Source organism: Durio zibethinus, chromosome 24 (genome assembly GCF_047325235.1).
Source record: "Durio zibethinus cultivar Kanyao isolate XHJ-2024 chromosome 24, ASM4732523v1, whole genome shotgun sequence".
In the NCBI taxonomy this organism is placed as follows: domain Eukaryota; kingdom Viridiplantae; phylum Streptophyta; class Magnoliopsida; order Malvales; family Malvaceae; genus Durio; species Durio zibethinus.
This window is the reverse complement of record NC_143185.1, coordinates 20901363-20914188: the sequence shown is the minus strand read 5'-3', so window position 1 is coordinate 20914188 and position 12826 is coordinate 20901363. Positions and strand designations below refer to the sequence as shown.

Genomic DNA, 12826 nt, shown 5'->3' with positions numbered 1-12826 from the left:
TAAAATATGTTATATTTGATATATAAATATATATAAACAATTTTTTTTTTTTTTTGGAATTTCGTCTTTTCAAATCTCAATAGTGTATATAGTCAATCTATCTTGTTTGGGCTTACAAATAAAAGACTTTTGGTTATGATTAGGCTGTCTATAACTCTAATCTTTGAAATAAAAAATAAGCATATGGTTTTGTTCGTTTTATTGCGTGTACTTATAAATTTCATAAAAAACTTTCTTTAAAAAACTTGTGACAAATCTTTTCTTTCTTCAAAACTTTAACGGCCTTGAATTTTATATTTATGGGTATTTTAAGAATAATTATATAAATTAATTGAATTAAATTATAAATTTAGAGTTTTTTAATAATAATAATAATAATAAATAAATAAAAATTTACCCGCCATTTCAATACACGAATTTTTTACGTTGGAAAAACAGACCAAAAAAAAAACAAGCGGATCCCTTTCTCTGTTCTGTTTGTTTTAGTTTGACTTGCTAATTTTGTCATAAAAAGTCAAAACATTTCCTTTGCGAAATTCTCCCACCATTTCCCGAGAGAATAGCTGCCAATGCCAGCGGCATTGAGCAATTCCCATAACTCTCTCTGACAGCACAAAATCCAATCCTATCCCCATTTTTATCTCCTTCTCTCATCTTTTCTACCTCACACCGGCATTTGGTTTCATGTCATTTGACATTCACAATCAAATGCTCTTAAGTTAGAACTAACCAATCCTTTGCTTTTCCTCTTTAAGCTTTCGCTTCAGATTGTTTTTTTATAGAAGATTGGTGGGTTCTTTTTGGGATTTCAATTTGAATCTTTTTTCAACCAAATTCAATGGCAGCAATGACTGCTTGTAAATGCGTGGGTCAAATTGGATCCACTTCGTATTCGTCGATGATTGGAGGCGTTACCAGATTCAAAGGACTGGTGTCGCCTCTTAATTCGACGACGTATCCTCCCTCAGCGATTCGATCGTCACTCTTTTCACAATGGATGCAGATTTCTCAGCTCGTTAAATCCAACGGAAAGCGATTGTTTCTCGTCGACACATTAGCTTTGGTAATTACAAAGATTTCTCTTTTTAAATTTCCCACTGTTGAGAAAATGACAGGGTTCATTATACTTAGGTTAGGAGATTAGAGGCTGAAGGTCTGCCTTCGAAGCAAGCTGAGGCCATAACAGCTGCCATAACTGAAGTTTTGAATGACAGCTTGGAAAATGTGTCTCTTTCGGTTGTTTCCAAGGCTGAGATGCAGAAAGTAAGGTATTTTTTTCTTTGTTTTCACAATGCAAACTTCACTTGCTGTTACAAAGCAAGGCTGTTTGTATGAATTAAAGATAGTCTGTTTAATTAGTTGCTTTTGCAAAATTTTGTTCCTTTAACTTGTAAAAGCGTGTTCTTGTTTTTTTGACTTGGTAGAGTGAAATGACTCAAGAATCCAATCTGTCCAAGCTCAAATCAGAAGTTCGAAGCTCTCAGGTATTTACCAGTTCTGTACATTGTTGTAAATGAATCTTGAGAACTTATTGATTTTAGTCTCTCTGTTTGTGTGTGTGTGTGTGTTCTTTCGTATTAATTGAGTCCCTTTAAGTTGAGTTGTTTTTATTGATGGAGGAAAAGCTGTAGTTTCCCCTAGCCTATCGCTATGGACAGTGTTAACATGTCTAGGTCCGTTTTCATGCTGCAATAAGCCGCTTTGGGACTCCCAAACTTGTCGTCAACTAATTACATTTGATTGCTTGAATGGGGAAACAGTATTGAATGATGGTCTATGATCTTAGCATTGCAAGAAACTCCATTGCACTCTGATACCTATTTTTAGATTAGACCAAATTGCTTGGGTAGGTTGGTTAACAGAGAATAATGCATATATATCTTCCCCATCATTTTGAGTCACCAATGAGAGAAAAGAATAGAACAGTGTTCAAACACCAAGGATTATTGTAAGATTTCAAATTTTAGTCAGTTGATGCTTTGTTCTGGCAGCAACATGAGATTTGTTCATGTTTTTTAACCTCTCCCTGCTCCTGTAACTATTTTATAAAGCTCTACTCATAAAATCCAAAATTCAAGTATCATTAGTATTAGTCTTCCCATATTTTGTGAAAACATCTCTTGAGAACTACTTTTTACGGAAACAGGAACAAAATTACAACAGCAATTTTTGAATACATTACACAATTCTTATGATGCAGACTAAGGATTAGATCTGATTTCATGCCTTTGTGTCTGTTCAAATGGGTTATATTTCTGAACAATAAGTTATGCAGAGCCACCATTTTTCTTTGCTGCAACATGAAAATGAGAAGCTTCGGAATGATATAGAGAACATGCGCAGTGAATTAAGGTCTGGCTTTTGAGTTACCACTCATCTGTATTTGTTTGTTATCATTTGAATATCTATATTTTCTGTTATGATCATCCTATTATGAGTTGTGATGCAGATATGAAATTGACAAAGTTACTGCTGGGCAACGATTGGATTTGAATCTTGAAAGAGGGTAAGAAAGTGAAGTAAGCAGTTTCTTGTTTTGCACCGCATAATTCTGCTCCCAGTAAATCCCCCTGAAACAGTATAATATGTTTGTGGTTTATGACAATTGCAGGGGAATACGAGATGAGCTTTCAAATCAGAATGCTGAAACATCTATTCTCACTAGCAAACTTGATCGGGTTAGTACTACAAGTGAACGAGAAATGGCATACTTTAGTTGATTGAATTTATGACATTTGTTCTTCTATATCCTATTCTACAATTTTCAGGAAATTCATGCGTTAAAGGCTCATTTGGAAGCTGCAAAATATGAATTGATAAAATACTGCATAGGTACACTTGTTTCCGTATCTGCTGTTGGTCTTGCTGTAGTTCGTATACTGATGTAAACATATAATGTCAGCATAACCCCAAAAGGGAAAAGAAGTAGCTCTTGTTTCTTTTTAAATGGAAAATAGCTCATTTTTTGTGTGCCACTTGAGCTTTTAGCTCAATTGATTGGAATGGGTGAGGGAGAGGGTGAGGGTAGAGATTTCAAGCTTGAGCCTTATAGCTCTCCTCTTGTTAAGATAGTAATATATATATATATATATATATATATATATATGTATGTATGTATGTATGTATACTGAAGGTGTTGTTTGTTTAAATATTTGAAAAGAAATGAAAGAAAAAGTTCAATCATAATTTTTTACCAGCTGCTTCGAAGTCCTCTCCGTTTCCTGTATTCTTAGCCTGTTTAATTTGCGCATTCATTTTCTAGGAAAGAAAGAGCATAATTCAATTACCTCATAAAACATGTTGCATGCTTGAAAGATGAGAGGGATGAAATTAAGAAAGAAAATTCAAGAACTGAATGGAGTGTTGTAGAACATCTACTGCATTTGGGCCTTTAGCATGGCAAGTATTTTGGGCTGTTATGAAAACCTCTAGGCAATGGATAAGTTTAAAGTTAGGATGAAGAATTTTCTACCTTCTGGGTAAAATCCAAACAATTCCTTACACTTTGGTTTAGTTACTTTAGCACATACATAACCTAAACTCTATTGAAGTTTCTCATGCTTCACAAATCAGGCATATACCAGATAGATGGTTTTTCTGGCCTTAGAATTTGCAAAAATCCTACTGAGATACTATTGCTTCACAAAGATATTACTACAAACAGAATTGTAAGAAATTGCATCATAAATCCAGTGGTTATCTATAACTTCAACTCTTTTTGTCTATATATTATGTTCCTGTGTCATTTTCGCTTTGAAATTCTGCATTCAAACCAGGCCTGAAGCTTTTCCTTTGGACATTTCCATAAGAAATATTCTAAGATCATTCATGTTTGGTCTAACACAGCACTTTCAGAGGATTATTGGAATAAACCTTTAACCCTTCCTAACCATATCATCTCTGCCGAATTTCTTTTACATAGGATGGACGAAAACCATGGGAAAGGAGAGGGAGTTTTGGTTTGAAACCAAGATCTTTAACCACTAAGCCTAAGAAGTGAGAACATCTATGCCGTTTAAGGTATTTCTTTCTTTGTCCACTTATCAGCTCTGTCTGCCGTATTAAGAATCTCATTACTTTTTAAAGAAAGAAATACGGCAGAGAGCTGATAAGTGGACAAAGGGATTAAACCGATTACTAAAAAAAAAACCCAAAGAAGAAATCACTTTCAGTTATGCAAATCTCTTTGTTCTCAATATTCATGTTAAAAAGGATTTTTTTTTTTTTTTTTTCTGTTGGTTTGCACTCCGCTTGTGAACCTGGTTAATTGAATCACCGAGCTCCAACAATTTTATGGTTTTAAGAGGAGAAATATTATCTGGTGTTATCGGATAAGATTGTATTTAATAAGAAATTTCGATAATTAATTTTCTTGAATTTGATAAAAATACAAAACGGTCACGTTTTAGTGCAGAAAGTATTTCTAAAATAAAATTTTTAATGTATCAGTCCAATATAAAAAATTTAACACTTTATCTTGAATTTGTGGAATTTGAGTTTAAATTTTAAAATAAACACGATAAAATTTATTAAAATAAGACAAAATATTTTTAATTGTATAGTATAATATTATAAAAAATAAAATTAATTTAACTATCTTTAATTAGTGTTTGTATAAGCACATGATTGAAAATTTTTTTTTTAAGAAAGAAGTATAAGCAAATGAGGATTGAATTTAAATCCTATTAATAATAGACTGGCCATTCGCCAAGCAACAAAAATTAAGGACTCAATTTGTTGTCAATCACAATCATTATCTTTAATCTCTTTCTTCAATTTTTTTTCCTTTTATTTTCTTTCCTGCCAAACGTTAATAATTTGGTGCCTCATTTTTTTTTGGTTGACAGTTAATTTTCTTACCAACGCCATATTTCGAGAGACCCACCTAGAAAAATAAGGTACCAAATTATTTATGTTAGCTCAAATTTTGAGTTGGCAATAAGAAACTGCCATCCAATTTCACAGAGATTGATTTCAGCTTTAATATTCCAATGCTTTTAATTATATTTAGACCATTAATTCATTGGAAGTCATAATCATAAAAGGCCGAAATTCATCCTGAAATTCTATTGCATGAATTTACTTTGGTTTTTGGATTCGTTATACGTTTAGTTATTTAATTTTAAATAAATTTTTATTTTAATAATTTAATTATAAAAGATTATGATTTTATTAGTAATATCTATAAATTTATTTTGTAATCATCTAATTTTTAAAAGTTAACGTGTCACGCCTTGGACGAGCACGTCAGACATATCAGGCGCATCAACATGCGCATTCGAGATTAAGGCTCGTGCACCAAAAATATTGGCAGATGTTTGCATACTAGATTTTGAGAGGAGTTCAGACCACCCCGCATGGCATGCAGGCCAGCCCACACAATCAGGTTAAGGCCTACATGACACCCGCACCGCATCAGGGAAGGCCCAAAAGGGAAAGTGCCCAAAAAGATCTTCTCAAAGTGCACAGGATCAACATGAGTTTTCTGTGGATCTGGTTGACCCTAAAAATAAAAAAGAAGAATATTAATTGAATGTAACCTATGTAATCCTTGATTGATTGTAATTCTTTGATTCAAAAGATTTAATCATAAATATAGCTAGGGGCTTCAACTATAAATAGAAAGTCGCATCACCCTCCTTTGTACATCATAAACACTTTTGTTTCAGTAAAATATAGAATATATTTAAGCAATTCTCTTATTTTTTTGTTTTTCTCAAACTTGTGCATTTTGTCTTTCTCATTGTTTTAGTGTCTGCACGCTTGTGTTTTAGGCTGATTTAGGTTAGAAATGAGGTGATTTCAAGCCTAAAACCGTACAAATTTTGAGTCTTAGGTAAAAGCTCATAACAGCTGGTATCAGAGCTAGTTTTGAGGGTACTAAAGATGTGCCACTGGGGACTGTGAGCCTTCGTTGGAGTGAGGAAGGATGTCATGGTCTTGAAGTAAAACCATGAATCTCACATCGGTTGAATACTAGAGTTAATATTAAGATATAAAGGTTCACACTACCTTCCCCTTATGAAGTATTTTTTGTAGGACAAAATCGTGAGTCCATGAGAGCTCAAAGCGGACAATATCTCACAAGAATGTGAATCATAATGGTTAAGTTAATTTGAGACGTCGGATAAATAAATGCCCGAGTTTTGAAGTCACGCGGGTCTAGAGTTTGAGTTTCAATCCGTGACAAATACATACTAGCGTGAGAGGGAAAAATATCATTTTTACTATTTAAAAAATCAATGAAAATTTTTATTACTTTTATTTAAAGGTGATAAATACACTTTCAATTAAATTTATGATTGAAATTTAATTATTTTAAATTGAACATAAAATAAATAAAAATTATTTAAACAAATATTAACTATAAAATTTAATTAAAAATGCATTTATAATAAAAACTTCCATTATTTTTTAGAGGATCCATCCTTAAAGTGATATTAATTTTTAAAAACTTTTAATTTGTTCTTAAAATTCTATCCTCAAACTTATAAAGTAGAAAAAAATATTACACGAATAAGTTTCTTTGAACCTGTAATCATGCCAACTCTAAAATCATATCAGATCAATTCACGATGTGGAATTGATTTCCAATCATTATAATATATCAAATTAAAAAATATATATGAGGGATATCAAATTAAAAATAGGATAAGTGTCACGCTGTGTTTTTCAATCATTATAATAATATAGAAAGGAAACGAATGCATATTACTGTAGAATGTGGGCACATGACCTCCCTCGTTCTCTCTCTCTCTCATATATATATATATATATATATATATATATATATAAGCTGTTGATAAAAAAAAATGACAAGTAATTATGCATGATTCATGGGGTTACTTACTAATAGGGTTTTGAGGAAGCGTAAAACTGTGGTGAAAATGGTTGATTACCTAAGCCTTTACACTTCAACTGAACTTAAACACAAAACAAGAGTAAGAAAATGAAAATTTTACTAGAAATTAACAGAATTAACAGAAACAAGTAGAAAGCAAATTTAATTCACACTTGTCCATTGTACAATAGTTGAAACATTATTTTCGTTTTTTTCATGCTTTGATCCAAATAAAGGGTTCTTTCACAATATTTATTACTGTTATAAAAAGGGAAAATTAAAAATAAAAAAGATAGACAATTTTCAACACAGTTCAAATGAAAAGAGTCTTATCCAAAGAGAAAGAGAGGATCCAGATTCTTTCATGTATTGGGGAAAAAAAGAAAAAAAAAAAAAGAAAACCCAAAAGTTCCACTTTGTAAAGTCCAACTTTGTCACCTTCTTATTCAATGTTCCTCGGTTTTCTTATGTATAAGCTGCAATTTAAGACTCAAATGGGTTTTGTTTTTGTTTTCGGGTTTGCTTTAAAAGAGTGGACAAACCAGGCGTTTCTTTGGAACGGCATAGAGACGAGTCGCTCGAGGTGCAGTGAGTCCAAACAGATCACTCATGTCAAGCTCACTTGGCTTCATCCCATCAGGCAACTCCCACGTAAAACAGTGAAGCAAATGAGCCACAGCCAAGTCAAGTGCATATAACCCGAGTTGCATACCCGGACACGACCTCCGACCCGATCCGAATGGAATGAACTCGAAGTTGCTGCCTTTGAAGTCGGGGACACCTTCTTTCAGGAACCTGGATGGCTTGAAACTGTCAGGATCTTCCCATGAATTCTTATCTCTGCCAATGGCCCAGGCGTTGATCATCACGCGCGACTTGGCGGGAATTTGATAGCCTCCCACAACAGCGTCCTCCGCCGTCTCGTGGAGCAAGAGTGGAATTGGCGGGTGGAGCCTCAGGGTTTCTTTGAGGGTGCACTTTAGGAAGGTTAGTTTATCGATATCGGATTCTTCCACACGGCGGTCAAGACCCACCACCTCAGCGAGCTCCTGTTGGACTCTCTTCAGATCCTCTGGGCTTCTCATCAGTTCCGCCAAGGCCCACTCAATCGCTGATGCCACCGTCTCTGTCCCACCGAACATCACATCCTGAAAATCATATATATACATATAAGTTTCAAGAAACAATACCAATATTCTTTCATATTTATGTGAAAAAAAATATATAACATGCACGTACATGAAAGATAAATAAAATACAAGATGCTAATATAAAGATTGTTGGATTGATAGAAATTATATTTGTAAGTCCAAATTTCGCTTCTCGTTTTTTCCTATGATAAAATAAAATGAAACATTGTCACGTGTTCTTGGTAGTCGAATTAGAGTGTTACTATATGTGAAGGAAGGAACCATACCATGATAATGGCTTTGATGTTGTCTTTGGTGAGTTTAATGGAATTTTGTAGATCGTCCGATTCGTTTACTTTGGCTTCTTCACTGTAGAAAGCAAGTAAATCATCAACCATGTCGGTGTCACCTTCATCAGAGGCATCGATGTTTTTATTCCTCTTGTGGATGTGATCGTCCATGATGGTATCAATGAACTTGTCTAATGCATGACGAGCGTTCTCCAGCCTGGTGTTGAGTCCTTGAGGATCAACCCAGGTGAGCCAAGGAATGAAATCCGCAATATTGAAAGCACCAAAAAGCTTGGAGAACTCTTGTAAGATCTTGATAAACTCTTCTTGCCCTTCTTGAGAGATAGTACCGAAAGCAGCCCTGAAAGTGATGTTCTTGGTAAGGTTAAAGATAAACTCACCAACATTTACTGCCTTTCCGGTGTTGGCCGAAACAGCTTTAACAAGAGAGTCCACTTCATCTCTTACGGACTCCCATGACTCGGCTCTTTTCCTGCTGAAAAGCTTCATTACGCACAGTTTTCTCATCTGTCTCCAGAAAGGTCCGTAATGAGCAAAAGCCATATCAGCCCTATCATACGTGAGATAACTGATGGCGATGGTGGCTGGCCTGTTGGAGAATATGTTATCCTGAACCTGGAGCACCTGGCGAGCCATTTCAGGACTAGAAATAGCAACCATGTGCAAGAACCCCATCTTGAGGTGAAATATACCGCCATATTTGTGAGCCAGCTTGGCAAGTCCACGGTGAGTTATCTGGTCCATCATCATCATGTTTCCGATGATTGGCAACCCTTTGGGCCCTGGTGGAAATGGTTTTATTCGAAGCCGATAGATGAGGCCTAGAAGGAGTAGGAAAGGGATAATGAAAAGAAGGGCCATAGGCAATTGTTCCATGTTTTGCATCACAGAAATATCCATGGCTTGTGGATATCTTTACAAGTACTGCAACTCTTCGAATGTTGCTAGTTTTTTCAGAAATTATAGTGCTTTTTATACAGGTTTTTTGGCCAAGCCCCTGTATAAAAAAAAAATGCACAACTTGGATTATACTATTTATTTTTCAAGTTTCCATCCAAAATTTTAATATAAAGTCTTTTGTTATTTACATGTTGAAATTAAGATTTGCTTGTAGCAAAATTAGTAAAAAGATGGGAATATATAGGATGATCATTTGATTGGAAAAAAAATTGATACCAAATGTAAATTAAAATTATTTTTTATATTATTCCATATAATGGCTTAAGAAATTTCTCATAGTAGGACAATTTGTTTACATAATTGGAACCTTAAGATTAGGAAGCAAATGCACATTAGTTAGAGATTCTTGATAATCTAAGCTGTTTTCCATGTGTGAATTAGTGGAGAAACTTTTTTCATCTAACTTTTTCATTACGTTTTGAAAAATACTTTTCTAATATTATGAAAAGGATATGAAGTGGATATATATTTTCAATATGGAGCAAATTGCAGATACTATTTTTTATGTCATTGAAAAACATGTTTTGAATTGAAAAACTTATCCCTTTTTGAAACATTTTAGTTTTTTTTTTAAGAGATAATTCTTTTTGAAATTTCTAATCTACAGTTGAATCTCTTATCCTAATACAAGAAGATATTATGAGCATAAATTTTTTTGAATTCACGATACCAACTCCAATGATATATAAATTCATAAAAATCCAATCGACTTAAAGGCAAAATTAAATGGAGACGCCAAAGCATTGATGCTTCAGATAATGGGGACAGCATGCCTAATTTTTTTGGTGGAAAAAAGAAATTCAAAGTATCTTCAAGTCTAATGGAAAACTCATTTATTAGTCAATTGTTAACAGTTTTGGCTTTTAGCTTTGTTGCATGCTAAGCAAAGAATGAACATTAATGCAAAAAAAAAAAAAAAAACCTTTGCAATTTGGTGAAAATCATATTAATTTTTTTAACATTACATTCGAATATTAGATCCATATAATTAATTGTAAGTAATTCTGACATCATTGAATAATTAACTAATAAATTATAACTTAATTAAACAATCTATTTCACACACAATAAAATTTGAATCTAAAACCTTACAATTTTAGAATCTTTTTTTTGCGACTAACCTAATACCTCATTGGCATGAAAACCATGTTAATATAGATGATCAAGGTGATAAACAGCTCAAGAAATTTCCTTGCTAATATAAAGTATACTAATTAATCATTGTTAAATTATAAGATAATCATATTGTTTCTTTGGCATACATGATTTAACATTTAATGGTGCTTCCATCCCATCCAGTAAACATGAATCACTCTGTTTGTCTCCTTTATCATTACTAATAAAAATTGCTTTTTCTAACAATTATATACAATTTTTTCCTGTTGCAATATTATTTACCTACTCCAAACAGCATAGTCGAATACTGAATTTTTAATTTTTGTTATCAAAATTCAAAATTGACAATCTCAAGTAGAAACAAATCACTTACGTGCTAATTCAATAATTGTCTATTATAATGATTCCCAAAATTTATGGTTGCCTAATCGTGTTTAACAAAAATACGAATTTTAGAAACCAATAATCAAGATTAATATTTGAGGGGTTCAATTAAAGTGGGACCTGTTGAATTTTTCATCATCAGAAAAGAAAGGTGAGAGGGATTTGATGCAAGAGCTTGCTTGCTTTCTTGCATTTTGCATCGCTATCTGCTTAGACATTGGAACCGTTGACGGTTTCATCTCACCATCTTTTATTCCTCAGATCTTTTGCTTTTCTCATGAAAAATATTATCAATGAAAGATTGATTTTATAATTTACTCAAAATAATTATACTTAAAATCCAAGACAATGGTGAAGGGATTGCGTGTTTTAGCATCACTTATAACGTCATTTTTTTTCATTTGCCTCTACTTTCAAACTGTATATATAGTTTATGGGAAGTAATATGAATATGTATCATCCCACTTGTTTTATTATTTGGTTCTTTTTTTGTTTGTTTGTTTGGGAAGAATAAGTCAAATTGAAGGCCACTTTCAAAGGGCAATAAGCATGGTTTACAGCAACTCAAACCAGGCAGGTAGCATCATTATCTGATAGAAGAGTTTTCACTTTTCATTTGCCTGACTTAATCCTGGAAAATTTTGGGGTTCAAATGGACCATCACCAGGCCCTGGAGCTTGAATAAAATGTTGCCACTTCATTTCACAAAACCTGAGCATAATTTCCAGCCGGCCTATCAGGTGTCAGCGACCTCGGATTATAAAAGGGGGGGGGGGGGGGGGGGATAAATGCAGCTTTGGTCCACCGTATAATTAATCAATTTGTTTTCAGTCAAAATCCCCAACCACAACCTTTCACTTCAACTGAAAACCTGAAATCTTCCTTGGACTGCAGCCGCATGTTTTAAAAAAAAAATAAATTAAAATGAATGAATTCACCAGAAGCTTTGAGTTTACTCAGGAATAATGTCTTTGATTTATTGACCAGATTTGGAATCCCAAAGCTCACCTACTTCCTTGGTCCATGATCGAGCAAATTACTCCAGGCTCCAACCACCACCTCATCTACTTGGGTTTCTAGCTTATCCGGAATTTGGAAAAATGAATCAAGGATTCAATATTTATTAAATGTACATGAACGCTACTAGTCAATTTTAATTTGTGGTCTCCTCATGGCTCCTGTCAACTACTTCAGCATAGTGATTAATTATTGATTTCACTATGACATATAAAACATATATACAAGTCAAGTGTTAACAAAAGTGATTATTATAATCTAAAATTCTAAACCAAAGTAATACATACATAAAATTCGAAATTTAATTTGTTAATTCACATAATTATTTTTAAAAAATAAAATTTAATAAGTCAAAATTTTAAATTATCTCAATACTTATATATATATTTTTTATCTTCAGATTACGATATTTTTTGTGAATAATATAATATATGTACAAAACGCTTTCATCAAAATTTTGAAGAAAGATGCTTTATTAATCAAATTTTAATTAGGAGAACATCAAATTAAGCAATATCAAGATTATTTTCTCATCCTAAGCAAAATTACTTCCTGAAATTGGAAAAAAAATCATGTAAATATGTAAATAAATTCTTCAAGTATATATGTTTGAGTTAATTTTTTGACTCATAACTTGGCGTAGAACACAAGTATCATCCAAATATTTCAGATTTACAAGTAACAATAAAATTTGCAATTGAAGAATTAAAAGTCTAATTTATATTTATTGAAGACGTGCAATGAAGTAAGGAACTGTTATCAAATGTCAAACTCATCATTATTTTTGGACTTGGTTTTCATTTTTCCATCTGAATTTTTCAACTTCTTTTGCTGGCAAGATATGGTCAAAACCCAAAAGTCAAATTCCTTTGGAATATGGAAAACAAGTGCTATTAATTAATAAAAGGAAAATGATTGGTCCTTGAGCTTAAGAAAAAAAAATAAAAGGTAAATTCTACGTCCCTCCTTTAGATTTTAGTATAATTTAACATAAGTTCATTAATTTAATAGACAATCCACTCCAATTTGTTAAACAATTGCAGAACTATCCCTCAAAATTTATTGTA

The 12826-nt window shown here is 32.9% G+C and overlaps 2 protein-coding genes across 2 annotated transcripts; one reads left to right on the top strand and one right to left on the bottom strand.

Moving 5' to 3' along the window:
- Positions 1-487: 487 nt before the first annotated feature.
- On the top strand, positions 488-3398 carry LOC111316251 (protein FMP32, mitochondrial-like). The gene is made up of 7 exons (XM_022918270.2): positions 488-1063; positions 1132-1263; positions 1425-1484; positions 2276-2352; positions 2450-2506; positions 2612-2678; positions 2769-3398. The coding sequence occupies exons 1-7, from the start codon at positions 839-841 to the stop codon at positions 2886-2888; spliced, it is 738 nt and encodes a 245-aa protein (XP_022774005.1). The 5' UTR covers positions 488-838; the 3' UTR covers positions 2889-3398.
- A 3592-nt stretch (positions 3399-6990) lies between these two features.
- On the bottom strand, positions 6991-9251 carry LOC111317224 (cytochrome P450 84A1-like). Its single transcript, XM_022919650.2, has 2 exons — positions 8259-9251; positions 6991-7989 (listed from the first exon to the last, which is right to left on the bottom strand). Exons 1-2 carry the CDS (start codon positions 9180-9182, stop codon positions 7366-7368), a joined length of 1548 nt encoding a protein of 515 aa, XP_022775385.1. The 5' UTR covers positions 9183-9251; the 3' UTR covers positions 6991-7365.
- Positions 9252-12826: the final 3575 nt, after the last annotated feature.

Bases quoted from the DNA above. Each gene is read 5' to 3' on its own strand.
- LOC111317224 (XM_022919650.2), bottom strand. From the start codon at position 9,182: ATGGATATTTCTGTGATGCAAAACATGGAACAATTGCCTATGGCCCTT. The intron at 7,990-8,258 runs GTATGGTTCCTT...TATGATTTTCAG, and splicing joins ACATCAAAGCCATTATCATG to GATGTGATGTTCGGTGGGAC.
- LOC111316251 (XM_022918270.2), top strand. From the start codon at position 839: ATGGCAGCAATGACTGCTTGTAAATGCGTGGGTCAAATTGGATCCACT. The intron at 1,264-1,424 runs GTAAGGTATTTT...TTGACTTGGTAG, and splicing joins CCAAGGCTGAGATGCAGAAA to AGTGAAATGACTCAAGAATC. The intron at 1,485-2,275 runs GTATTTACCAGT...TAAGTTATGCAG, and splicing joins CAGAAGTTCGAAGCTCTCAG to AGCCACCATTTTTCTTTGCT.